This window comes from Festucalex cinctus, chromosome 5, assembly GCF_051991245.1.
Source record: "Festucalex cinctus isolate MCC-2025b chromosome 5, RoL_Fcin_1.0, whole genome shotgun sequence".
Lineage (NCBI taxonomy): Eukaryota > Metazoa > Chordata > Actinopteri > Syngnathiformes > Syngnathidae > Festucalex > Festucalex cinctus.
Window position 1 is genome coordinate 22,573,662 of NC_135415.1, and position 27,704 is coordinate 22,601,365.

The following is a 27,704-nucleotide window of genomic DNA, read 5'->3' on the forward strand; positions in this document are numbered from 1 at the left end:
TGTCAAGTGTTGGTGGATGTTTATCATGTTAATTTTATTTTATTTTTTTTATATATTATAAATCCAAATGGAACACCTGTCCTGAAAAATATGTACAGCTTGTACCCTTTTGAAAAAAATGTGGCTTGGCTAGTCTGGCGGTTCCACATAAATTGTTTTTCCCATTAATGTATGGCGATATACAGAACAAGTCAATCTGAGTGACACTCTACAAAATAGCCGTGTTTTATTTTGATGAGTTTCTTTTTTCTTTTTTTTCCCTTCATCCTTTGTCAAACAATGCTTAGGGCCAACATTCTCTTCCCTAAGTTAGGCTAGGCTTGATGCAGTTAAGTAAGGGTTATGCCACCAAGTATTAATTGTTAGTCATTTTAATATGTTCCAATACTTTTGCTCACATGAAAAGTGGCTTCAAACAAAAGGTACTCTGTCCGAGTTGTTCAACAACATCCAGATATAAATACCATGAAATAAAAGCTAATTCTGAACCTTTGTTTTATGTTCATCATTTAATCTAAAACCCAAAAGTCGTCAGTATATAACAAACACTAAAATTAGACTCAAAACTAATTGCAAGTCATTTATTGGCTTTTCCAAACAGGCCAATAACTTGCAGAACATCTCATAGAGATGCATCAGGCAAGATGGCAATAAAGTGTCTCTACAAACATTGCAAATTGAAAGATTATCCTGAAGATAACACATGGATATGCATGCAAGCCTTTGCAAATTCTACAGTGATTTTGATTATTATTTTTATGGTTTATTGTGCTACATCATGCCAAAAGTCAAGTGTCAGCTACATTCACCCATCCAAAATTACTCAAAATCTTGTGGATTAGATCAAGTCTCTGTCAAAGACAAGAAATCTTAACATTCTCACAGAGACTAATTTCACTTACTAAATGAATAATGTGGAAAAAAACAAAAAGAAATCCCAGATTTCATTTTCCAAATGATTTAACTGGACTGGCCTACTGGTGGACATTATGTCACTTTTTTTCAAACCAACATTCAGTTTTGCCTAATGTGTACACTAGTACTGAATATAAAATTAGATCGAGCAGTGTGTCACAGAATCACACAGAGCTTGGACGTGTGCCGTAAACTGCGGTACACCTTTAGACGTTCCTTTTTGCTCGCTTTTGGTCCAGCTGCCTGCGTGGCCGTTGCTACGCTCTCCATAGCGCGTCTCTTGTGAGCGCCGTGCAGCAGGATTCGATACACTCCTGTGATGGAACTCCTGCAGTCCTTTCCCTGGTTGTTCAGGATGTGTTCTGAGGTGATGCCGAGTGTCCCGAGTGCTGTCGCTACTTCCGTCTCCTCCACCCCCAGCTCGGATGGATCATTCTCCGCGAGGTGCGATGGCTCCAGCTTGAAGGGCTCCATGGGCCGCGGGAAGTCCACATGATGCAACCAGTCGCTGCCGATCACCTGTTCTACGGAGCAGCGGTCAGTCGGCAAGGGTTGGAGGATGGCGCGGATCAGCTTCTGGCACGCGTCCGGCAGCCAGGACGGCAGCGTGAAGGCGCCTTCTAGGATGCACCTCTTCAGTTTTGCCACAGTATCCGCCCTGAAAGGCATGGTGCCCGTCACCATGAAGAAAAGCATCACTCCCAGGGCCCAAATGTCCACAAAGACGCCCACGTAGTTCTCGTCCCGGAAGAGCTCAGGGGCAGCGTAAGGCGGGGAGCCGCAGAACGTGTTGAGCGTTTCGTCGCGGCGGCTCATCGTGCTGAAGCCGAAGTCGCCCACCTTGACGCAAGAGCTGCTGGTGTAGAAGACGTTTTCTGCCTTCAGGTCGCGGTGGATGATGTTGTTTTCATGCTGTTGGAACAACAAAACAAAAAACAAAAAAACACCCAGTAGATGACATTTTAATCGCGTTACTTCATGCTTGGCGGAGGTATTCAGTAAATGTCGCTACCCACCATGTGTTTAACGGCAGACAGGATCTGAGCAAAGACAATTTTGCTGTCGGCGTCAGAAAGTTTACCCTCTGTGGTGATTTTGCTGTAGAGTTCCCCACCGCCAGCGTACTCCAACACGAGGTGTAACCGTGACAACGTCTCCACCACCTTAGGTTTTAGGAAGAGGAAAAAAGGGGTGATCACATTGTCTTGATACACTTCAAGACAATAACCCATCAATCAACAATAGTGTAGAAGAGCCCAACCTCATAGAGGCGTATGATGTTCGGGTGATGTAGCTTCTCCATGCTGGAGATTTCTCTGGACAGCAGACGCTGCGTTTTTTGATCCAGCTTGGTTTTATCAAGGATCTTGATGGCCACTTTGTCTGGTGTTGCAGAGAAAACAGGATCAAACATGTATACGGTCATAAAGGGATGGAACATTTCCAGTAAATTTGGAAGGGAAGTTAAGCAGGGAAATTTTGGAAATAATAAGCATAAAGATTTTGCTTGGAAATAAGACATATTTAAAATATTTTCCTCTAAAAAAAAAAGTATATTGAAGTTCCATATTAAGAGCGAACTTTTGTAAAAATACATACAAAAATATAAAAAAAATACATAAAAATACATTTATGAAGAGCCGTATTTATTCTTACGGTCTATTCAATATTGGTCAACAGTCAGGCTCCAAAATGACTTTTAAATGTATTGTACTCTTAAATTCTTATTTACACAAAAGTAAAACAAACATCAGGTGATTGAATATACTAAACGTCCCATGTGACAAAAACCGCAATTGTGCATCTGGTTGGACTCCTTTCAGTGTGACAGAACCGAAAAAGCATCCTATTGTTAAAACCAAACAATTTGTGCATAGCTAGCAAGTACATGAAACCTTAAAACCCATTTTAACCCACCGGTTACAGGAAAAAAATTGAGATTACTTAAACCAGCACGTGCACAAACAGTTTAAAAAAAAAAAAAAAAAAAAAAAAGAAAGAAATGAAAACAACCTCCTTTCTTCCCTCTTTAGCTTGGATGAGTTATGTCACTAAGGCAACAAGATCTCAAATCACTCTGTTGAAGGTCACCAGACAATCAATTCAGTTTTGCACCTCAATCATCCCCTTGTCTTGGACGCGATCACTTCATCAATTACTGACTAAAGACACTTTACTTAGCGCTACATCTTGCTGTTCAATGCAGGTCTGTGGGAGCCAACCTCATATGTGTACAGTAGTTATATTTTTAGAATGATACCTTTTTTATATTATAGCTACATATTTTAGAATTAGAACTTATACGGCCATGAGGTCGTGCAATCTGTAGTATGTGAGAATATAAAGTAACACAGAACTTCAACTTAAAAAGCAAAATAAGTCTGAGTTAAATAGCATCACAGTGACTTCAGTGTAACTGACAAGATTTCAGTTAAGCCAACAGTAAAGGTAAACTCTGCAAATGGCTTTTCATTGTGTTATATTAACCGTTTGAGGTTTTACTGGACTATGAGATCTTTCACAACACCAGTACTGACTGCACAGATTAGTCTGTTCAGCCAATGTGTTAATCTACTGTTACGCTGGCTTTACCTTTTGTGAGTGCATGAATTCCCATCTTGACATGTGAAAAATTTCCACAACCGATCTCGCCTCGAATTTTGTAGAAGCTGATTCTTCTTCCCACTGTCAATTCACGGACCACCCTGTTGTCAACACAAAACAACAACCGGAACACACATGTAATGTAGAAAGAAGGGAAAAAAATAAAATAATAAATCCGAGCCTCACCTCTCATCCTGGCACATATCCAGGTTGAGTCTCTCCAATGGGGTAAGGCGGCGGACGGTCGCTCCTTCATCATCTGTGTTGATGTCGGAGCTGTCCTGGGTGCTGCAGCGCATGTACTTCTGGCCGTGGACTGCGGCCGCTGTGTCTCCAACTGAACTTCCTGCAGAGTCTTCAACGGACTCCCCGGTGTCGAGCCCGGAAACGGAGCTGCACCCCGTGGCTCCCCCGGCCCCTGCTTTGGCCTCCTCTGGGCTGCTCTCTGAGGGGCAGACAGCAGTCATCCTGCCAGCGGTCACCCTGGGTTGAGGGGGAGCTGGGGGGGAGGGCTTACCTCATGGCAACTGGTGATGGAGAACAAATCATTGTTACATTTTAATTGTGCACTTCCCAACAGTAAAGTCAATCAAACATAGTCATTGTATTTCAATTCAAGAGTATTCTGTGCGTGTTGTATACTGCTCATGCAAAGATTAGACTGCAAATACTTTGCAATGGCACTCAATTTCAAAGGTATAAAGACCCACAATATAATATATTGTGCATTAGTTGCAATATAGTCGACACTCCAAAGTTCAACAGAACCTATTTCAAGATGGTGGTTGAAAAAAGAAAAAAAAAAAACCTCTAAAGAGAGTGATGGGCGAGTACTGACACCAGGTATTTGAATCGGGCTGATACTGGCCTTATTTCAAGGAAATGAGTACTCACGATGATGGCCGATACCAATTTCAGTTGAAGGAAGCTGTACACCAACATACAGTGTTCCTTTATTTATTAGTGGGGTTACGTTCCAAAAGAAGTGAAATCCACAAAGTAATTAGCTTTATTTTTATTTTTTATAGTTATGTAAATGTTATAAAGGCTGTAAAACTGCTCACCAACACACAATACGCTTTTCTCATAGAGGCATTTACATTTTCTCACATTTCTGTCCTGTTTAAACACTCTCAATGTTCAAACTTTCATTGAAATAAAATAAAATAAAATAAAATAAAATAAAATAAAATAAAATAAAATAAAATAAAATAAAATAAAATAAAATAAAATAAAATAAAATAAAATAGGAACACTACTTTAAAAAAAACAAGTGCACCCAAAAATATCCGTGAAACAGTGAGGTTGTGAAAAGTGAACCACGTTATACTGAGGGAACATTATTTTGATTGGGACATTTTCAGGCTACCGGAGTATTTGTTTCATTTGATATATATTTATTATATTGTGTGTTGGATACAAAATGTATTTGATGAACAAATGGAAATAAGATTATAAAATATATATATATATTGCCATTTCATGTGCCAGTCAGTCTTTCTTTAAAATTCGCTGTTATTGGTTTAACGGAAATTTTATGTCTCAAAAGTACTAGTGGTTATCAGTACTTTGTGTCGGTATCGGTGACTAAAGAGCCGAGTACTCGTACTTGGTTTGAAGAAAAGAAAAAAAAAAAAAGTGGTATTGAACCTACTTTAATGACAAGGTTTTGGGTAATATGCCATGCAGTATAGAAATAAACGAAAACTATAAACTACAGTTTGTAAAAGGTAAAACTACTCAGCTTTTGGCAGGTATCCAACATTAAAAATCAGTTATGTTAGCAGGCTCATCACTCATTAGCTATTCACGTGAGCAGCTCGGACCTCAAAGTTGTGTTTGACGTTTGACGATTTTTTAAAGAATCATTTGAGTGGAAATTCAGTTTGAACTAGCTTAATTTTTAGAGGTTCCACTCAAACATCACACTATACAACAAAACAAAACCACTTACCTTCCGTTATTTGAGCCAGCAGCTGAATCATGTCAGTGTCTTTTTATCCAAATATCATGTAAAAAAAAAAAATCTTCTCAGTGCATGTTTCATCAACAAAAATGATAACACTCCAGTGGGTCAGCAGCACTTTTGCCTTTCCATTTTAAAGCATTTATAATCTTGTTGCATCTCAAGATGAGTCTGTGGAAGACCGTCAGTCGTAGCCGTCAACGTGTGGGCGACGAAGCTGGAGACAGGCGAGAGAGAGTAATTGTTATGAGAGTCATCCACAATAGAGGCGTTTACTCAAGTGGTCAGCGTGGCTTAAAATGGGATCATTTGAGTGTCCGAGGTTTAAATATAACACAGATTGAAGAGGAGGGTGAGAGGGGCTGGGCGGGGGACAGAGTGGGTGGGTGGGGTTGTTGGAAAGAGGTGGAACAGATGATAGTGTCAGGGGTGCAGACATTTATTGCCACAATCTGGAATCAATCCAAGACTTAGAAGTCATTTTTTCAATTTCTAATTTAGACATTTTATGGTATGAGTAAGCGATCCGATCCGGATCACCTCCTGTGTGAAAGTGTGCTTAAATTGTATGCCCGTGCACGCTCACTGCAGGCTAATGTTGCTATGAGAGCCAGAACAAACAAGACACACATCCTCATCACTCTCTTGCACCCAGACAAAAGACCCAACTAACCTGCTTCTTGTTTACATACTCCTTTAGGGAAAATCCGTCATACGATAACATTTAAAGTCCAGTGACTATTTCTGGTCAATTCATAAAACTTAGTTTTCCATCATCTCAGTCTGATCAATGAATGATAAATTTAGCATAAGTGGTTCGGAAAAGGGATACGTTGAGTTGAATGTGATGAAAAGCAGCTAAAATGCAAAACTGTCATTGAAATATGGCCGTCTTCCACTTGTACAAAAGCGGCCAATAGTGTGGGCAATCTTTTAGAGACAGCGAACACGCAATTTAGCACCATTTGGGATCTTCATAAATTGGACCTTTTTTAGGATGATTAATCAAGTAGTTGATCATTAATAAACCATCCATCCATTTTCTTGACCGCTTATTCCTCACAAGGGTCGCTGGGGGGTGCTGGAGCCTATCTCAGCTGGCTTTGGCCAGTAGGCAGGGTACACCCTGAACTGGTTGCCAGCCAATCGCCGGTCATTAATAATTTAACAACAAAACATTTTAATGATAATGGAGAATCACTCTCCGATTGTTCAGTTCTGATATAGCTCAACTTCTCATGCCGTGATGTTCTTTAGAAGGAACGTCCCCTTCTGCTAGCATGGCGGCCATGTCATCGGTTTCATTTTACTGTCCATTTCAATCCTTTAGGCAGCCTGTCTAGATAGTAAACTAGTAGGGCATGACTTATTTATGCCCTTTGCTGGTTTCAACTAATTGGAGAAATCCATGAGGCCTCCATTGCTTCAAGACGTCACTTTGTTTTGGCTATACACATTCAATATTACAAATCAAACTGTCAACATCTTATGAGAAGCTAACTTCACCAATCCATGTATTCTGTAGTAACAATCTACTTAAAATGCCGTCAATTTGGTGTGGAAAAAAAAAGAATGACATGCCCTTTTCTATTGTCTGTTATATGGCAGTGTAAAAAAACAAGATAAATAGAGATTCTCTCATTCATCTCCATATTAAAACAAGCCCACGTTACAACTACGCCACCAAATCAAAGGGTCTATTTTTTAGATGTGCAATCTCTGAGCAATCAAACACCGTGGATGAATATTTCAGCATTGATGTCAGGCAACAGACAAGGACCTGCAAAGAGAATAACATCCTTTTATGTGTGTAAATATAAAGAATTAAAAGGGATGAACACACATTAGCTCTATCAGGAAATGAGATGTTCTTGAGAACTGACACTATTAATGCGCGCTGGCTGGAAAAAAAATAAAAACAGATGCACTTTTGCAATAATGGCTTGAAATAGCACTCCATGCAGTGAATGCAGATGAGCAGTATTCTCCGGATTGTCCAGCGCTTCAGCTCTCCTGGACAACAGGTTGCTTGGCAAGGGTGTTTGTCTTTATGTCAGGCCGAGGAACGAGCACCCACCATTAGTGAGTGTGTCAAGAAAGAGAGCACACAGCTCCATGTTTGCCATTCTACAACGCTGCATTTAACTTCGGCGTTTTGATGTTAAATACAGCAGATGGGCGGATTAGTGCACACAAAGAAAGCATCAGGGGAGATGTTAAAAATTACAACCACATGTAAATGGGCATTCACTGTTTTCACTGTCCACTATTTATTTATAGGAGTAGTTTTGATGGAAACTTTTCACTATTGCTATAATAAAAATGTTTTGGTGAGGAGTAGTCAGAAATAAGATTTGAGAAACATGCCCTGAGTAGAGCACAAACCTCTGCTAAACCTGAACAATCCGGCATCAGAATTTATTATTTAAAAATTTGAGTCCCAGAAAAAAAACTGACGGCAATTTTGGACTCGACATGCCAGTTTTAGTTTCAATCATCATAAAAATCGTATCTGATTGATTTACCGTATTTTCCGCACTAAAAGGCGCATCTTCAATGAATTACATGGTTTAAAACTTTTTCCATATAAAAGGCGCTACAGTAGAGGCTGTGGTTACATTATGCATCCATTAGATGGTGCTGCGCTAAAGGGAACGTCAACAAAAGTCAGATAGGCCAGTCAAACTTTATTAATAGATTACAAACCAGCTTTCTGACAACTCCATTCACTCCCAAAATGAATAAACAGCTGTTTTATAATTTTCTCTGAGGTAAAGTATTAGTATTAGCTCGTGATCCAAGATGGCGGGATCTTGTGCGCATGCGCGTCACCGATCGTACAGGGTCACCGATAGCGTCTTGACAACGAGACCTGTTGCGGCTCAATATTGATCCATATATAAGGCACACTGGATTATAAGGCGCATGGTCAGCTTTTGAAAAAATTGAAGGCTTTTAGGTGCGCCTTATAGTGCGGAAAATACGGTATTCTGAACCCAAAGAGTTGGTCAACCAGCATCCAGCTTTCGGCAGATTGTGTTGAACTTCATTACAAAAGATTCTGCAATATATCTTTAGCCCTGATGAGACTGACTTGAAGACCACTTGTAATAGTACACACAAATAGTGCGCACTTGCCCTTCATCAGCCAAGAATGGGTGCTTACTCACCACGTGATTTGTCTGAAGATCCCGGAGGGGGTTTGCGCGGTGCTGGTGAACACACTGCGGGCATCAGCAGCCTCTTCACACAATTCAACAATGGAAAACACTAGAGCCCATCCAGCGCAGCTGTGGATAAGAAATGAGTCACAGTTTCCATCTTAGGCATACTGTTCCATTTGTACCATTTTTTGGTTTGACTTTTCCTGCCTCAATTGAATCTGTCTGTCTTCCCGCCCGTGTAAGTTTGCACTCATTCCACCATTTTCACACCACAGGCACGCATCTGGGCGCAAAAGGAAACACACACACACACACATTCAGACGCTGTATAAGTGCACTTGAATAAATATAGACACAAATGTGCTCTTGCAAACACACACATGCAACAGGGCCTCCTCCACACAAAGCTTCCTGCTGTGTTAATTGAGATGCACGGTTGACAAGGACTGAGAGCTCAACCGTACACCAATGGAGAATCAACAGAGGGGCAGGCCCCCTAGGAATCCATAGTGCAATATCTTGACTGCAAATATCAATTATTCAATCGATTACTTGACGAATCAGAGTCATTTTCATTTTACATTGAAGTGTATTAATAAGAAAAAAATCCACTGATAACTGTTATTTCACATTTTGTATTCGTATAGTAATTAAAAAAAATTGAAAAATAAAAAGGTGGATTGATGTTGTACTATGTTACCGATTCAGTCATTGTTTTCCAAAGTAAAAACAGATGTTTGGATGTCTTATTTGATTAAACACAGAAGATAATCAATCTTCTGTCATGAAGGACGACAGAAATCAGTGAAAAATTACTGTTGATATGCTGTGATCAGAGGATTTGGACAATTTTAAATTAAAAATGGCTCCAAAACATTACTTGATTATTAAAATAGTTGTTGATTAAATTTCTAATCTATTACTTGTTGATTAATTTTGACAGCTCTAGTTTTATTGAATGGTTTCTTCCAAAAGAGCAGACTGCGTAGCAGCCATTTTGATATTAAAGAAACAGGTGTTACACCTGGCTGCAACACCTGTTTCTTCAATCAACCAATACAATTTTAAAACATAATTCTACTAATGGATTGCCATTATTTCCAGTATTTCCTGACAAAAAAAAAAAAAAAAAAAGATAAGGAAATCCCTGCGATTGGCTGGCGACCAGTCCAGGGTGTCCCCCACCTACTGTTCAGAGCCAGCTGAGATAGGCGCCAGCAACCCCCGCGACCCTTGTGAGGAATAAGCGGTCAAGAAAATGGATGGATGGATAAGGAAATCCCTTTGGGAAGCAACAGGTGCCGGAGACAAACTCTGTTAACCAGCTAGCTAGTAAATCACAGTGATCCTCAATTAGATTAGTGTGTGCGTGTGCCAGGTGCTGATGCATATAAGTCAGTCACAGATCTGGACAGCAACAAAACTCAACAGACGCTTCCTAAACGTCTGCAATATTACAAAAAAAAAAAAATCTAATTGTACTTACAAGCTTAAAGCGTATGATGACTGACTAGAAGTGAATATTGCGTTCACTCAGTTGTTAGCACCCACACACAGTGAGCCACCCCGCTTCTCCTCAAAACACAAACAAGCAAACCAATTGGTGTTAGTTCCACTAACGGCTGTTACCTCAATGAATTTGTTGGGGAAAACTCCACCAAATTTCTCGAATAATCATCTTGCCAGACGGATGGTGACATTGACCGCCGCAGCTGCTACCCGGGTTGATTCTGTTGTCAAGGGGAAATTGTTTTGAGTGGCTGCCGAGTGAGCCAACCAGAAGTAGCTTCCGGGTTGTGTCGTTTGGCGTTCGACCAATGAAGAGGCTTGAAGTGCCACAAGGCGGACTAGCTGGTGAAGTGAACGAAACAACACCCTAACCTTAGTTGAAATCTCAAAATGGAAATAAAAAAGATAAGTCATACAGTACTTAATCGTCCAACTTGTTTACGCCTCACATCTAATTATAGTGTCATCATTTTGTATTACTTAACTCGAAACCCTTACTACCAGGCCATTAAAATTGTTGCTCATGTTAAAAAAATAAAATAAAATGTACACATCTCTTTTTGACGGCCAATAACACACCACCCAGGCCATTAAAATTGTTGCTCATGTTAAAAAAAAAAAAAAAAAAAAAAAAAAGGAGCACAAGCCAAGACAGCGATTCCCTACCAATTTATTGTGCTGCAGGAAAATACTGAATTTCACTCATTTCCATTTCCAAGCAATCTGTCTTGTTCATCTACTGTATCACTATGCCTATGCTGTATAGTGACAGGCAGAACAATTAAGTGCGCTTGCGCTATTAAATGGCAGAAGGTTAAAACAAACCTGCGTATTCATTTATTGCCCTTCATACAACAGAATGATAGCGTCGTGTTCAATAAAACAGGCCCGGATTTCACATAACTAAATTGAGACCAGATCATTATTATTTCAGTATAACTGCATATACTTTTATTGCAACAATTCTAAACTGTTGGGAAATACGGCTCTGGGATAAAATAAATACTCCTTAAAGTTTTCTAATAACACAGTTTATTTTTACGACTAGAAAATAATTATAATTCTGAAGCTTGAACAAAATTGCAGTGAAAGTGAAATAAAATCCTGCAATATCTCAGAAACTGTTGATCTGATCAAGCTGATATGTGGCTTTCCAGATGCTCTGATATAGCTACACACAAAATATTGCAGCAAAATCTGAAAGTTTTACTCATTGTGTGAACTGAGGTGGAATGAACCTTTGCCAGTTGACTTAAAAAAGAAAAAAAAGTTAAATTAAAAACACACTCACACAAATTGATCACTCAGGGCTCAACTTGCAACACAATACAAACTTTTAAATAAATACATGGCAAACCAACAACTTTGTCCATTTGTCAAAATTCAGGAAGTAGAGCATGATGACCAAAAAAAAGCAGGATATCTGGTGTTCATGCAGTGTTCTCATGGGTCTCTCATATTTTCATACAACCACTGCTTGTATCGTTTCCTCTACGTTGATCATCTCTTCCTCCAGCTCCACTTCCACCTGAGGGTGGGCCACCTGCTGCTCGTCCATGTCGCCGGAGGACACGTGCACCATCTGGATCCGCAAGCCGGCCTGCTTCAGTCTCTCCACGTCCTCCTCGCACATTTCGGCCACGCCTCCGTCCTCCACCACGACCGTGGTCGTCTCTTCCATTTCGATCACCTCGATCGGGTTCACGGTGACATTCGCCACCTGGATGCCGTCCTCCAGAATCACCGTTTCTGTGGCCTCGATGTTCTGCGTGGTGATGGTGAGCGCCGCCGTCGCGGCGGTGTCTGCGAGGACCAGTTCTTCGCTCGACTTTTCATCATCGATGGAGTGAATGTCTTTGAGGTGGCTCTTTAGCTCTTGCGGGTTGGTGAACCACAAGTCGCACATGGTGCAGTGGTTGGGCTTGTCTCCTGTGTGGCTCACGAGATGGTCTTTGAACTGGTCCCAGCTATTGAACACGCTGCTGCATACCTAGAGATCAAGGAAAATATCTTCAACAGGGTACACATATACAGTGAGTCAGAATTACATCATACCTACGTCGTTTCAACTTTATGCCGCCCATACACCTTCTTTTTCGATAATTTCCCACTGTAATCACGCCATTTTAAAAGTTATTTAAACATGTGTTGTTGTTGCCTCCAGCAACGGATGTCCATCGAGCAGGTCGGCCCACCATCAGGCGTGTCAAATTTCCGTGTTTAAGTTTGAATTAGCTCTGCTCTGCTGTCTGTAGCAATGAACGTCTCCGGGTCGTGCAAAATTACTGTACAAAGTATTTTGATGTAAATATCGACTTTAACGGTCAAATCCGACTTAAGTCAAAATTCAGGTTACATCGCCAGCATAGGAATGTAACTCGTGGACTCCCTGTACTGATAATTGCGTAGATTGTAATTGAAAACTTGAAGAACGGCATCTTAAATATGTGCAATAAAAATGCAATGGTCACTCATTTTCCCCCAATGTCATCAGAAATATCAGTATTGGAAATGTCCTGGAAATATCCTGATAACATTTTGAGACTGTATCTAACTTTTGAAGCCTTTTAGACCAAGAACACATTACCGCGTTTCTACCACTGCGCTCTTCTACTTGAAAACTTGGGAAGGCGGATACGTCTTTTTGTCGTTTTGAAAAATTCTCGGTCTCTTAACTGATGAAATACACCAGAATATACACATGTGCGACGTGAGCATTGTAGCATGTCCTGGAATTTTATTTGAGCATTTATGGCTAACGGAGATTCGCGGGAGTTATGAAATAAATGACGGCAATTGACGCCAGCGCGGGAGGACATTGAACCAGTGTAACCAGTCGACAGTGACACATTGTTAAAAAATATGTTTGTAGACCATGAGGATGTTGAAAATTTTGATGGCTTTGTAACGGAATAGACAACAAATAATTACCACTCAATCCCCCGTGGTTATTACAACAGCGCTTTAATATATTGATTATATTATCTGCTTCAGGAGCCGAGATGTCTTTTTTTTTTTTTTTTAGTAAGCATTCACAATATTGTTTACTTTCCAGGAAAAATGGTTTTCTGGGGTGATTCTAAAGTCACTCATAGGTTTTAGAAGCATGTTTTGGCAGGCGCTTTTGTCCTTAATGGGTTCAACGGAAATAATTGTAGAATTAAAATGTACGAATATCTCCATTTGCCTTTTTTTTTTTTTTTTTTGCTGCACTCATGAGGACTATTTAGCCACTCATAGTATTTCTATGTTGGATTATACCTGGCATTCATAGAGTTTCTTGCGGCCTTTTTTGGCTCCAGCCCCGTTCTGACAGGCCGCCATATGGCACTTCAGCGTGCTGTTCCTTGCAAAACGTTCATGACAGTCAGGACACTCGTATGGTTTCTCACCTACAGATTAGACACAGACAGGGAAAAAGATGTACGATCTAGCATGATTTTATGAGACACCAAAATATACACAACTTGTTTCTGTCGTACCAGTATGCTTTCGCAAGTGCTCCTTAAAGTGCCCAAAATGGTCGAAGTGCTTCTTACAGTACTCGCAAATGTGAACTCTCTTTGGAGTTTTCTGATTCTGGGCTTGCTCCTCCGCATCGAAATGGAAGGTGCCCAAGTGCTGAATCAAGGCGCCCTCCCGCGTGTAAGCTTTGCCGCAGTGGATGCACACGTGTGGCTTCTTCAGGAGACTGATATGCGTTTTCATGTGCTGCTTGAGGTGGTAGAACAACTTGAAGGTTCGGTCACAATTTGTACAGCGGAACGCGTTGTCCATTTGAGAAATCTGGACCTCCACCACCTCCACGTTCTCTATCACCTTGGAGGCAGTCACTGTTTCTTCCTGATATTGGACTTCCTGTTCCAAAATAATAATTAAAAATAATAAATTAAAAAAATTAAATAAAAATACAGCTGGACACGTTAATAAACTCTCAGGTGAAAAATAGAGAAGACAAACTCATAATCAATGCCCACCATTTTCAGACTCTCCTTTACCCTTCCACGTGAAAAAATATGTAAAAGACAAAATACATTCCTGGGATTGAATGTCTGCATTCTTGCATCGCATATCTTCTGGTTCGACCTCCCGAAAGCTCAGCGTACCTCCTCGATGTCTCCTTTCTTGATGATCTCTAGTGAAGGTTCCCCTTGCTGATACTTGCTGGTGATGTCCGCAAGCAGCGCCAACGCGGAGTCGTTTGATTGGGCGTTCTTTGCGGCATCCACCACCTCCTCCAGCACGGAGTCCTCCACCTCGATTGCACCGTCCGCCATCACCTCGATCTCCACCTACGAACAAAACCAGGCAAACAGATCTCACATCAGTTCCGCCTTTAAAGATATTTTTCACAAGATGTGGCGTCATCGGTGACAACTGCAAAATACTAACCGGTGCTCCTTCCACTGTGGGTAAGGCTTCTGTGATGACACAAGACGTCTCAGCAATCTTTCTCTTTTTATTGTTGCTCTTTGGCATCACTGAAGGAGGGTCATTTATCCTGCGAAAAGACATGGATTGCATAGACTAATAGCTTAGCCAGTTTTCGGTCAAATTTTAACAAGGCAGGCAACCTAATCCAACCCTAACTCATTAAACTGAATACTATAATAACATGCTTTAGCAACTACATGAGGAAATATGGTAATTCATATGGCCAAACAAAAGGCAAATCTCACTTTTTGGTGAGTGCCTTGATGGCTTCCTGCATCTGGAGGTATTCGGCAGCCTTCCAGACATCAAAGGCTTCTTCTTTTCCCACAACGGCTAATGTGGCCGTGTACGTGAACTCCATCAGTTGCCGGAACGCCATGTTACTCACTCCTAAATGACGACGACAAAGAAGCAGCAGTGGTTAAGGTTTAGGAATATAACTTAATGTCAGAATTTTATTTTCACAGCCTCGCCTAGTGTAATAAACTTATTTTCTCCAATGGCCTCCAATTAAACACTTCACTACAGACGCAAGAGACATTTGCAGTGAGTTACCAGAAAGTGTACCTTCAATCTCCACCATGGGTTCCTGGGTAAAATCCTGGAAGAATTTGTGAAAAAACTGACTGCAGGCTGCCAGCACTGCCTTATGCGCTCGGAACTGGTGCCCTACGAAACAAAATAATAATATTTTAGAACATTACCAAAAATAAAAGTTTTTTTGTTTGTTTATTTGTTTTTTTCTCAAGAGCATTCCGCTTTTAGAAATAAAATGTTGAAGTACTGGCTGGCAACCAGTTCAGGATGTACCCCGCCTACTGCCCAAAGCCAGCTGAGATAGGCTCCAGCACCACCCGCGGTAAAGAAAAATGGATGGATGGATGGATGGATGGATGGTATTAGTACAGACTAGGCTTTAAAATTGTCTGGCTGTAAAAATCATGACTACAATCAAATTTTGCCAATATTAAATAAATACAATGATCAAGATTGGACAAAACAAAACAAAAAAACACTATCATATATTATCTGTACTGTATGGACATGAAAATTGGAAACATAAATAAATGTAAAAATACATAAAATAATAAATCAGATTAAGGCAATATCTCAGAAATGGGCGCTTGGTCCTTAAGTGCAATTCCTGCCAAAAAGGAAGTTGTGTATATACAACCCACCTACCGTCTACAATCAAAGTGATATCTGTGAACTGGTCCAACTGTCGCTGTTCATTCAATTTGTCCATCATGACTTTGTAGTGAGCGGGGAACTCACTGCCTCCTATGACTTCAGCTGCCATTATTCACCTGATTCTGTCCTATAAGTAAAAACAACAAAAACAAACAAAAAAACACACACATTCATGTGTGAGGAAAAAGTAACATACATTTGACTCTCTATGAACATCACATGACCTCAATGTACAGCAATGTGCAAAATTTAGTCTAGGGGACCATCACTAGTCTTCCTGTTCAATAGGACATAATTATGAAAAATTGACCTTTAAATTGCTTATACACAGTTGGCTTTCTGCAGTACTTGCCCAAACATAAAACGTGAAACCAAACCACCAAATAAATCTTTTGCCAGCCACTTATTCTGAAAATATTTCTTTGAGGGAGCCACATATGCTTAGATTAACCCCTGGTGTCTTCATTTGCCATCTGGACAAAGAGAGGTTTACATCTCCTGTTATGAAGAGAGTCTCTGAGTCTCCTGAAATCCAAACAAAGGTGTGAAAACACAAGATATTTTCGTTTTTGGAAGATTATGGCATCGATGGAATCATCCACAACTGAGTATTTTTCTGAAGACATGGATATCTGAATTATTACCAGAATCGTGCAAAGTTGTATCACCATTACTGACTAATCACTTTCTTTCTTGATGACTATCCACATCATTGGCACAGCTGTCACTGGTCAGTACAACAGCACTAATGGTACCATTACACTATGTGAAGACTCTCTGTACTTACGTGTCATGTCTTTCTTTGTCATGGTTGCTTGTTACTGCAGTAACGTAGCTCATACTGCCAGAAGCAAATTCCGTGTCTGTTTTTACATACACTGGCATACAGATGATTCTGATTTTTAACTTCCTACTCCTTGCTTTGTCACAACGGGCTTGTCACGTCTTTTCAACTGAGAATGACGATATGACATATTTCAGATTGTCAAATTGTGAGAGGTAAATTCAATCACGGTGGTGATCCAATTATTTATTGAGATTGTGAAGATATGTAAGATGGGAAATCAGGGACCAGCTCCAACATGGAGGAGACCCAGGGAGTCTTAAAGAAGATGATGCAACAAATTCGGAGAAGCAGGATATTCCCCGTCCATGGTCTTATTTAGGTTCAGGGAGAATGTGTTGTGTCACCTTAAGAACAAGCTACTTCTAGTGTTCAAAAACTTTCCATCTAAGAACAGCTAAGGTGCATTTGTCGTATCATGAGCACTACGTACCCCATTTTGTGTGGATTATTTATTTAATTTTTAAATGGTGTGAATAGTACCTTTGCTACCTCTGCTTAATCTACAGAAATTACAAGCTCAATTTACATTTAAAAACAAAAAAAAGTGGAAGGCAGTGCACATAGGAGATATCCAAATGAGGGCCTTCATCATTAACAGGTAATAAAGGTAAGAAAGTTGCTGTTTAGTTAACGACGAAAAACAACGGACTAAGTTTAAAATCAACTTATTCAATACATACACCTTGACTATTAAGACAAGACGGATTCATTGTGGGCCAAATACGATATGATGCCGCATATTTATCTCATATCCGCATGCTAGCATTACTGCTAGTTTACTTCCATGTTAGCACGCCCCGACACAAAACTGCAAGCTGGACCCAAGTGACGTACTCACTCCAAAAAATAAAATAAAATGCCCCAAATTCACTTACCTGTATCATCACTGTCATTGAACATGGTCAAAATAACCAAAGGGCACCACCTGAGTGTTGCCGATAACATTAACGGGCCCCTTAGCATGCTCGCCATTTCGCGTTTGACAATCAACATTACGTCATCAAACCGCGCATTAAAATACACTTTTTCCCGGACACATTTTCCGATTCCGACCTCCACGGGTCACAACACGCGATGAAAAGCGTCCCTTGGCATACCTCGAGGTCGTTTATGGTGCTTTGGAGAGTTCTTTATCGGTGACCATTCCTTCGACGCATAACGCGCTGGTAGTGCTTGTCTCGCTTGCTCCGAAAAGGGCGGTCGTTGGACGCAAAGGCCTCAAATTCCCAGAAGCCTTTGCGGTCTTAAGGATGCCTCGTTGCTTGGCGACAGACTTGTTTATTTCACGAATCCGAAGGACTTGTTCGACGTTACCATACTTTCATCCGTGACTTTAGTATTTTTTTTTAAATTATTTTTTAAATTAAAAAACAAATTATTTTTATTACCAGTGAAAGATAGCAAATAATTTTTCCTTTTTTTTTAAGCTTTGCTAACAGGTAGCAGAGTCAGTCTTCGGCCAGCAGAGGGAGCTACTCCTTCAACTAAAACGCATCTTTTTCCATGGACAGCAAAGGGTCATTTGCGCCATTGAAATGCAATAAGTCTTTAACAATAAAGAAGAATAGATAACAAATTGTATTAGTGGTTTGTACATCGGCTTTACAATTCTTTATTTGGTTCTAGCTCCCGCCCTATGTGAAGTAAACATGTTCTCCCCCATGCATGGGTAGCTCCAGCTACACATTCATTTGAAAAAATAAAAATAAAAATAAAAAAGCACGTTAGGTTATTTAATAATTTAACCTGTGCCCTGTGGCTCTGTTATGACATGGGGTTTGAACCTGTGCTTAAACATGTGCTGGGTGCAAAGAAATCTCAAGACTAACAAAACAATGTGTCAGAAAGCTTGGTCGCAGTTGCGGGTCATGCGTCTTCCCAAAGGATAAAGAAAAATGCATGCCTAAAAAAAAGTGTGGCTAAGAACAAAACTCGACGTGCGCTTGGACATCAAAGTTAAACCTCACACAATTAGGTGATCCCTGGCGTTCTTCCTTTTAAATCAAAGCTTTCAGTTACCTATAGAAGTGAAGGTTTAGTGTCGAACAGTTGTGCTGAATTTGATGCTTGTCAGGTCAATGTGCCCTGCGTGGTGCCAAACTGTCAATGACTTACATTGAGTTTCGGCAATCATCTAGTTCTGGCTGGATCACGTCTTTCATTGCTGCATCTTTTTATTCTCCTTGGTAACATCTGTTTTATGATTCAAATAAACTCAAATACAACATGCATGCAAATAAAATTATGCAACACAGTTTTACTCCAATTGTCCTATATAGTTCATCTTTTAATCAGTTACAGTGGGTCAACCTGTGTGATGTTACACAAGACTTGGGCAAATCTTATGAGGCGTTACGATGATTTCAATTTGTTTTATTGCTTTTTCTGGAAAAAAAAAAAAGGCCAGAACACGACTCTGATCTTTGACCTCAGTCGAGCGCGCACCCCCCCGTTCATCAGCATGACCTGATGCGCTTAACATGACAGCTCAGACTTTGAGCCTTTTTATGACATTTTTTTAAAACTTATTCGCTCCCAGCCATTTTCACAGAAGCAATCCCGTTCGCTCCCGGCTGTTTTTCTGGATTTTGACTGATTTTGCAAGGCCCACAGAATATTATGTTCAATTGCTATAAAAGCATGCAATCTATCAAAAAAAAAAGATTAGTCTCTTCTTTCATCAGGAAAAAAAGTACGTTTCTGTTTCCCTTTTGCAGCAATTAGCATTAGAAGAGAGCTAATTTTCATCAGTTTTCACAGATATATTTAAAATTGTAAGTAATTTAGCTTTTTTTTTTTCCCTAGATGGCCCTGGTTGATCTCCTTTTGCTCTTCGGCCACCTGCTGGCCGTTTGTGTAATAACTGCCATTTCTGCAACCGTTCTTTGCAGTTGAGGCTGCATCAAAGCCTTCTGTACGCTCTAGCATAAAAAAACAAAAAACAAAAAAAACGTATAAATACGTCTTTGGGACACTTAAAACAAAAAACACAAAAAACGTATTTACACGTTATTGGGAGCAAATGAGTTAAATGGGCTTCGGATTTGGAGCTGTAAAACCCCTTAAATGAAACTTTTTTTTTTTTTTGCAATAAAGTGAGCAAACAAAAACTTTCTTTGCACTCCTTATCTTGCCTTTAATATCAGATTGTCTGAAGAAAGACATCAATAATTCCACAAGTTGAAGAGTTGAGTCTGCTTGTCTTTATATGGACTTTGCACAAAAATTCTGGCCACCGACCAGAGATCCACCCTCTGTTCTTTTCCAGCTCTTCTCTCTCCAAAAGTGTTGCACAACTTGTTTTTATACCTCCATGCCTATTAAAAAAAAAAAATTAAAGTATTCCTTATGAAATTGCAACGCAAATACATGCTCTGTCTCAAATGTCTCCACTCTCAACATCTTGGCTTTACATTTGTCAGCCTGCCAGAGATCACTAATTATTTTCAATATAAAAAAATAAAATGTTCACACTTAAGGGATGTGACTTTATAAGGTAAATAAAAAAGTGTCGCCATCAGCAAAAAAAGAAGAAGAAGAAGCAGAGCTTGACCTTTGTCCTGCTTTTGTCAGACAAAAACAAGCAGAGTATAAAAGGAGGGGGAGCGGGTGAAGGGCATACTTGTTTTTGTACAAGCGGTTGCTGCAACTCAACGCTGTCCAGCGGAAAGCTTTCCACAAACAGGTATATGACATTTTAAATTACATTTATGAGCGTTGACAGTATTATTGCCACGCGTGAAATCAATTTTTTGGACAGATGGCATTTGGAGACTTCGGGATTGTCTACATTTGTGCTCATTTGCATAGAAGTTACACAAATGGTGATCGAGTGGTCAGCACTTTTGCATCACATTACTGAGTTTCAGTGTTTGAATCTCTTGAGTGGAGCTTGCATGTTATTTCCTTGTTGTTGTGGGTTTTATCAGTGTATTCGGGCTTGTGCCTACATTTCAACATGCATGCATAAACATGCAAACTCCACCGAAGAAGAAGGTGAACTCAAAGTTTAAAGGTAACAAAATTACAGTTTCAGCCAATATGTTTTATAACAACTTCCTTGCTCTTTTGTGCTAATTAAAATTCTTGCCATGTCAATCAATCTAACGCACTATAAATCGTTTAAATATGTTCAATATCACTTTTTTTTCAGACTGATAACAGTATGTTGTTTAGCCATGGATACTACTAGTACTTCTGATATGTTAAATAATGTATAATTTTCAAGAAAGATCTCTATATCCCAATAAAGCAATTTTCCTTAAAGTTGCATAAAATTAATGACACTTTTCTATTCTTCTAATTCATAGTTCCTGATAGTAAAATGGCCACAAAAGGCTGGCCGATACTTTGCAAGTACAAATACCTTGAAATAAGGTCACGAATTGGCCGGATACCAAAACCTGGTTTTGGTACTCACCCATCCGTCAAAGCGTTTCAATCAAATATTTGAATTTTATGCATTTATTTTTGTAAAATGTACTTTTTCCTGTCCCCAACGTATTACTAAGTGGAATTTATGTGTGCACCAAAATTTGCACCCCATGCCATAAATATACTCTAATTATATCTTACGCTAAGTGACATTTTATCTAATGGTGTCCGGTTTCTCCCCCAGCAGATAGGAGGAGGCGAAGGAGGCATGTGGGTGAGCCTCAGCCTGCTCCTCGCTCTCTGCCTGCTCCAGGGGGGCGGGGCGGAGAGCGAGGGGGCTGGCGGGCTGCGCTGTCAGCCGCCGCCCGATTGGAGGATCGGGACGGAGGATCCCATGAGGGCGGCTATGGGTCGGGTGACGGTGGTGGCCCTTTTTCAGGCCAGCTGACATTTCTGTTTGGTGCAGGCATCCAGGTAATTATGCAAATGTGTTACAAAACATACTCCGACGTTCAACCAAATATTTCAAAATAAAAATGTCTCAGAAGTCAGACTTGTGTCATTCATTTATTATTATTATTTTTTCTTTTACCCTGCCATAGAATGGATAGCCTGCGCCAGCAGATGGCGAGTCAAGGTTTGAGAGATGTGACCTACATGGTGGTCAACCATCAGGGGTCGCCAGCACAACAGCTGCACGGCTTGCTCCAGCAGAAGTTGTCGGCGAACATCGCGCTCTACAAACAAGAAGAGCAACAGCCGGACGTGTGGCAGCTGCTGAACGGAGCCAAGGACGACTTTTTCATCTATGACAGGTTGGTGGAGCCGATTCTCGCTGAAATAGAAACAAACAAACAAAAAATTCAGTAGCCTACGGAAATTTGTGATTAATTGGTGACAAGGAAGTACAATATGTTTAATTGATATATCTTGACTGTGAAATGAACATCTTTTTATACTGGGGAGAAGCAATTTTTAGTCTTGACGTTAAGTAGAAGTTATGGAGAGTTATGTACATGTACATTTCAGGTGCATTTTATCAAACTCAGTCTGTAAGCCATTTATTTTTATGGGTGTTTTTGCAAGATTTTTAAAGTGTTTTGTAATCTTAGATTGTGGTACTGTTAGCATAGGACGTCATACACATTCCTAGAGGTGTCTAATGGGATTTCATTTTCCTGATAAATTGTGGCGTGGTCAGGCAAATTTGGGTTGCCTACACACTGTCTTGTATAGGTTAACAACTGTGCACGTTTTATTTTTATTTTGTTATCTGTTTACCATCAGATGTGGACGCCTTGCTCACAAGATTTCATATCCGTATTCCATCGTTGGCCAGGGCTACATCGAGGGTGCCATCAAGGATACGTACTGCAAGCGCCTATGTGGCATTTGCACATATGAGGTATTATCATTATCATCATCATCATCATCATCATCATCATCATCATCATCATCATCATCATCATCACTAATTATTATTATTAATAATTATAATTATTACTTATAAATAAACATTAATATAATAATAATAATAATAATAATAATAATAATAATAATAATAATAATAATAATAATAATACTTATTATTATTATTATTATTATTATTATTATTGTTGTTATTATTATTATTATTATTATTATTTATTTTTTTGGGATCATAATAAAAAAACAGTATTGTGCTTTTGTGAATCAATAAAAAATAAATAAAAATAATAATAAAATAAATTAATAAATCAATATTGTGCTTTTGTGAATCAATAGAAAAACAAATATATATATTGACTCTGTTCATAAGCATATTACGTGCCCCTTCATCTGACCATTAACGCGGATTTTAAACATAGAAGGGCCAAAACATGCCTTGTGAAAATTAAACGGCATTAAAAAAAAAAAAAAAAAAAAAAAATAGCCACCAGAGGGTGCTAGAACTGCACAAATGGAAATCAACCGGACTTTTTTCACAGAAGGGACATGATAACGACGATATATTGTGGCAGTTTTCATATCACGATATTACGATATTACCGTTATCATTACATCTAATCGTACAGCACATGCATGGCAACACAGTGATATCTCGATACATGGGGTATGGTGCGGTTGAAGTACAGTTCAACACATGGGACAGACAGGAGGTGGATTCACTATGAAAGGTTAAAAAAAAAAGAAAAAAAAAAGCAAATTATAGTTAGAACATTAATCCAACGGCTATAACATTCCAACAATAATGTTAATCCATCCGCAAACTAATGCTGGCTAACTTTACTAGCTCATAGTAGCCACTTTTATTGTGCGTCAAGTTGTTTTTCATCAAAAAGATGAGAGAATGTTTTTATGTGAAATAGTTGTAGATCCAAAATGTTCAACATAATCTGTTGACCAAAAAAACAAAAAAACAAAAAACAAAACTAAAACTAGAGTAAAACGTTGGCTAAAACTGGACGAATAAAGTTGTGTTTTCTTGGACTAAAATAAAGACAAAAATGCTAGCTTTAGGGTTGTCTAAAAATGGACTAAATAAAAACAGAATGATGTCGACTTATTATGAAAAAAAAAAACTAACAATCTGAAACTGAACGAAAACAGACTAAATTTAAAAATGGCGGACAAAATAAACACTACACTGATGATTCACATGTTAACTTGTTTCACATGAATCTTCCACAGAGTGCTGAAATCCCACCAGAGTGTCAAGTAAATACAGAAGAGCGTCCCGATGCTGCCCCGGCAGTTGACGCTGAACCTGGACATCATGGTCAACATCATCACGGGCATCACCACCACCACCATCATCAGCAGCACGTGCACCACGGTCATGACCCCAGTATGGGTCATCACCACGGAAACCACGAGGTGCATAGCCATAGTCACGACACTTTAGGGCAACAGGCTATTCAGGTGCACCACCACGTGGCGCCCCAGGAGGCGCAGGGGGCGCCGGTGATGCAGCAGCCGTGAGCGCCCGAGACATCCAGGTGAAAATCCAAGCACGACTGACGTTGGCCCGCCGGTTCCGGCGGCGACGTCGCTACCGCGGCCAGCTGATGCTGACACTGACGGAGGCTGTTGGGCGAGGCGGGCGAGCCGAGCCTGTGACGCTGTCAGGAGGCGCTACCCGCCACATGACAGTGACACGGACACGGCGAGGCCAATCACGTCAGCGAGACCTGACAGTGACGCTCGCAGCGGGCCGACTGACAGCCGCTTCAGCCGGAACTGTGAGCCTGACCCCCGGGGGTCATGAGCTGAGAATGAGGCCATCTGTAAAGCTGGCCGTGATGTCATTCTCAAATAGGCACACCAGCTCACAGCAGAGAGGCCGCCATGTTGTTAAATGACCCTTTCCCCTTTTTGGACCCTTTCATCTTTTATGAAACCAGGCGCACAAACTACGCTCTAGTGGCGTCTGGGTGAAGTCAAGATGGCAGGGATGGGAGATGAGTTGTTCAGGAACATGGTGGACAAAATTTTTCTTAACTCATTCATTGCCAATGACAACTATAGACGTCAAAATCCAAGCAAACCGCCAGTGTTAATTTTGAAAAAAAAAAAAAAAAAAAGAAAATTCAAAATTAAAATTTTAATTAAAAAAATAACAATTTAGTTTTAGTTATAGTCTTCTGACTAAATTTAATTTAAAGCCTTAGTCATAACTCAGTCACCTGATTGTATTTTAGTTTTAATCCAATTTTAGTCAACAAAAATAAAGAGAATTTTAGTCGACTAAAATTGGCTTTTGGAGGCCGAGACCCAGTATGTGGTTTCAGTAAGACCAAGACCGATCACAAGAACGTCAACGCCCGTGTTGTAGGTTAACAGGAATCTGTTCTACGCATGATGGTAGCACTTAGCAATGAAATTGTTGTCATCATTGTTATTCATGTTATTAATAACTATGAATGAAAACAATGAAATACTAAAACTCAATTCAAAATTTCTTGTCAAAATTTGCACTGGCTGTTTGCTTGGATTTTTGACGTCTATAGTCGTCATTGGCAGTGAATGAGTTAAAAGTCAGAACAGTTTTTCCTCAACCTTTATTGAGCCGTAGCACATAATCTTCCAATAATTAATGTTGGATAGATCCCACCTTTCCCACCGACAACTCTCTTTGGCTAAAGTTAGCATTTCAAAGTGCCACGTTAACATACTTCCTTGGCACCAAGACGCCACAAGATGGCGCCAAAGCACTCTCTAACAACAGGACAACCTTTCTCAAAGTAGTTTTGAATGCCCGCACTTCCATCTTGGAGGTAGAAGTTAATATTTCAGCCATTACAGAATGTAAGGGAGCTTGCCATGAGAAGCTTTGGATGACAAAGCGTGAATACACTGGCCTATTAAGGGACATTAATTAGAAGTTAAGCACAATAAATACATTTTTGACGCACATATATTTTACTTCATTTTTAATACTTTTACTTGCAAATTTCACACATCTAAACAAAGTTAAACAACTCCACTGTCACAAAGAGAGGAGTGTAGCATGAATGACTTTTGTAATACACACTGCGCTTAATGATGGTTTCTGCGGGAAGGTTAAATGTCACCCGGAAATCTGATGCCCGCGCAGAGGAATGTATTGTAAAGTACTTTGTGAATTGCACAGTGTGCGAAAGGACAGTGGAATAAACTTTGATTGGATCACTTCTTTTGTGTTTGCATCTTTTGAATTAAGAAAAGCATCGGCATTTTTAATCTTGTTTAAAATAATTGATCACAAACTGTCATGAAAACAAATATAACATTTAAGCGAATTATTTTTGGTCCAAGTATGTTGACCTGTGATGAAAATCATCCAATGACATGCCAGATGTGTCCAGCAGATGACGACAAAGCTCCATAAAGGAGACACGAGCATATAATCTGCTGAAATTAAATGTCTAAGGATCTCTAAATTATTTGCTTTTACTAAAGCAATTAATTAGTTACACTTAAGCACTATTTAATTAGATTGTTACTCTAATTATTGTTCTGTACATGTTTGCGCCATACACACACAATACAGTGTAGTTCTACAAATCTACACCATGACAAACTAAACACAATTAAAAGCACAAATACATTGCCGAAAAATCTTTTATTGGAGTTCATGAAATTGTGCAAGTTAACTACATACGTTGCTTTTGACTGAGTCGCCATACAAATTAATATGATTATTACTTAACAGTGGAAGATGTGCTGATTTAACACATCATTCATCCATCGAGTGGTTAGTACGTAATGCCTTGGTATTAAGTGATCATTTTTTTTACTCATGAAGCAAAGAATATCTAAATTTGTGATGATTCCCACTCTTGGTACTCCTTTTCCTGCCACCACAACATACCGTACAATACATATCAACCAAATAGCACTGTTGTTGACATTTATTAGGCTACGTATTGTACTGTTTAAACTGCATTGTGTAGTCTTGTATATTTATTAATTATTTTGCTGTTATATGGTTTGAGCTGCTAAGGCAGGTCACACTCATACCCTTTTATTATCTTTAAAATGAGAGATGCCGTACGCAAAACTACTCAAGCATTTATACTCTGAGAAAAATAACAAAAAATTACTGCAGTTGTTTGTGTTGCCACATTTATAGCTTTATATTTTATGGTTTCAGTCATTTCAGTCGTGATGTTGCTTTCAAGCATCCTGCAGCTTGGAGCCATGCGTCTGAATCTCCTCTCAGACTGTATCTCCTAAAAGGTCAACAAGCAAGCGGAGGCGATGAGTAAGGCCGAGGTGCTTTGTCTACGTGGGCGTAATTGAACTGAAGATCCAATACAAGGGGGAGAGTGACTTATGGCTAATTACCCGCAATGTCCTGTGAGTGGCGGTCAGTGTGATTCAATCAGCCCCCATACAGAGCAGCGGTACACAGCCTCCGTCTTAATTGGCCAATAAGCTTTCTCCAGGGGTCTGCGGCTCCCCTCCTCCATCTTCTCCATCACCGCTTGGGCCTGGAAGCGAGTGAAGCGCACACACAACATGCGAACCCATTCACACAGTGTGCCTCTATGTGGATCACAAACAAGCCTGTATTCTCAACTCGCGCACGCACGACACACAGGGTGAAAGGTCCTCATCCTGCAATTAGTGCAAAATAACATAACAGAATCACATACACACACAGGGGGAAAGAGGTTATCCTGCCATTTTTCTACACAAACAATACAAATACAAGAACACACACATGTATTGGTGAACGAAAGAGTCCAGCAATTTGTACACAAAAACACACGCCTGGGGTTAAAGGAGGTCATCCTGACATTTTGTGCACTCAAACAATGCATGCACACCACACACGTCACACGGATTATTTTATTGGGCAACAGGGTCGTTCTAAAATAGCCCCATAGTTCTATAGTAAATTGCAATTTAAGAAAAAAATAAAAATCCAGTCACTCTCCGACTTAAAAAAAAAAAAAAAGTGGTATTAAGTAAAAAAATAATAAATAAATAAATAAATAAATAAATAAATAAAAAATAAATAAAAAATCAACTATTTTTTATTTATTTATTTTTAAGTGCGCAGCGTACCAGTTTTACTTACAACTTGTACTTGGCAGTCAGATTACGGTAACTGAAAATTGTGTCCAAATTATTTTAGTGCAACCAGACGTTCTGCATTTCCAGGGACAGTCCCGAGTCCCGGCAAATTTATACAGCTGGACATCTGCATTCGGAACTAACTCCGACACAAACA

The 27,704-nt window shown here is 39.7% G+C and overlaps 3 protein-coding genes across 7 annotated transcripts; 1 reads left to right on the top strand and 2 right to left on the bottom strand.

Moving 5' to 3' along the window:
- Window positions 1-567: 567 nt before the first annotated feature.
- nim1ka (NIM1 serine/threonine protein kinase a) lies at window positions 568-10,390 on the bottom strand. Of its 3 annotated transcripts, none has more exons than XM_077522021.1 (9): window positions 10,308-10,390; window positions 10,136-10,224; window positions 8,656-8,775; window positions 5,474-5,702; window positions 3,706-4,046; window positions 3,508-3,620; window positions 2,177-2,298; window positions 1,932-2,078; window positions 568-1,827 (listed from the first exon to the last, which is right to left on the bottom strand). In XM_077522021.1, the coding sequence occupies exons 5-9, from the start codon at window positions 3,984-3,986 to the stop codon at window positions 1,072-1,074; spliced, it is 1,419 nt and encodes a 472-aa protein (XP_077378147.1). In that variant the 5' UTR covers window positions 3,987-4,046; window positions 5,474-5,702; window positions 8,656-8,775; window positions 10,136-10,224; window positions 10,308-10,390; the 3' UTR covers window positions 568-1,071. The 3 variants fall into 3 exon arrangements, with proteins under 3 accessions (XP_077378147.1, XP_077378148.1, XP_077378146.1); XM_077522022.1 differs by having other exon boundaries at window positions 10,136-10,221; window positions 10,308-10,372; XM_077522020.1 differs by lacking the exon at window positions 10,136-10,224 and having other exon boundaries at window positions 10,279-10,390.
- Window positions 10,391-11,167: 777 nt separating this feature from the next.
- Window positions 11,168-17,859, bottom strand: znf131 (zinc finger protein 131). 2 transcript variants are annotated; one of them, XM_077522642.1, is made up of 9 exons: window positions 17,728-17,859; window positions 15,775-15,910; window positions 15,160-15,261; window positions 14,838-14,982; window positions 14,551-14,659; window positions 14,265-14,450; window positions 13,641-14,016; window positions 13,420-13,550; window positions 11,168-12,148 (listed from the first exon to the last, which is right to left on the bottom strand). In XM_077522642.1, the coding sequence occupies exons 2-9, from the start codon at window positions 15,890-15,892 to the stop codon at window positions 11,621-11,623; spliced, it is 1,695 nt and encodes a 564-aa protein (XP_077378768.1). In that variant the 5' UTR covers window positions 15,893-15,910; window positions 17,728-17,859; the 3' UTR covers window positions 11,168-11,620. The 2 variants fall into 2 exon arrangements, with proteins under 2 accessions (XP_077378768.1, XP_077378769.1); XM_077522643.1 differs by lacking the exon at window positions 17,728-17,859 and adding an exon at window positions 17,506-17,701.
- Window positions 17,860-20,168: 2,309 nt separating this feature from the next.
- On the top strand, window positions 20,169-25,657 carry selenop (selenoprotein P). Of its 2 annotated transcripts, none has more exons than XM_077522400.1 (5): window positions 20,169-20,315; window positions 21,249-21,478; window positions 21,607-21,819; window positions 22,292-22,409; window positions 23,675-25,657. In XM_077522400.1, exons 2-5 carry the CDS (start codon window positions 21,273-21,275, stop codon window positions 23,963-23,965), a joined length of 828 nt encoding a protein of 275 aa, XP_077378526.1. In that variant the 5' UTR covers window positions 20,169-20,315; window positions 21,249-21,272; the 3' UTR covers window positions 23,966-25,657. The 2 variants fall into 2 exon arrangements, with proteins under 2 accessions (XP_077378526.1, XP_077378527.1); XM_077522401.1 differs by having other exon boundaries at window positions 20,233-20,315; window positions 21,252-21,478.
- The last annotated feature ends 2,047 nt before the right edge of the window (window positions 25,658-27,704 follow it).

Excerpts from the sequence above, each read along its gene's own strand:
- nim1ka (XM_077522021.1), bottom strand. The coding sequence starts at position 3,986 with ATGACTGCTGTCTGCCCCTCAGAGAGCAGCCCAGAGGAGGCCAAAGCA. Across the intron at positions 2,299-3,507 it reads AATTCATGCACTCACAAAAG|ACAAAGTGGCCATCAAGATC; the intron begins GTAAAGCCAGCG and ends CTGCAACACCAG. Across the intron at positions 2,079-2,176 it reads ACATCATACGCCTCTATGAG|GTGGTGGAGACGTTGTCACG; the intron begins GTTGGGCTCTTC and ends CTAAAACCTAAG.
- znf131 (XM_077522642.1), bottom strand. The coding sequence starts at position 15,892 with ATGGCAGCTGAAGTCATAGGAGGCAGTGAGTTCCCCGCTCACTACAAA. Across the intron at positions 13,551-13,640 it reads GCACTTGCGAAAGCATACTG|GTGAGAAACCATACGAGTGT; the intron begins GTACGACAGAAA and ends TCTAATCTGTAG. Across the intron at positions 12,149-13,419 it reads AGAAACTCTATGAATGCCAG|GTATGCAGCAGCGTGTTCAA; the intron begins GTATAATCCAAC and ends CTTGATCTCTAG.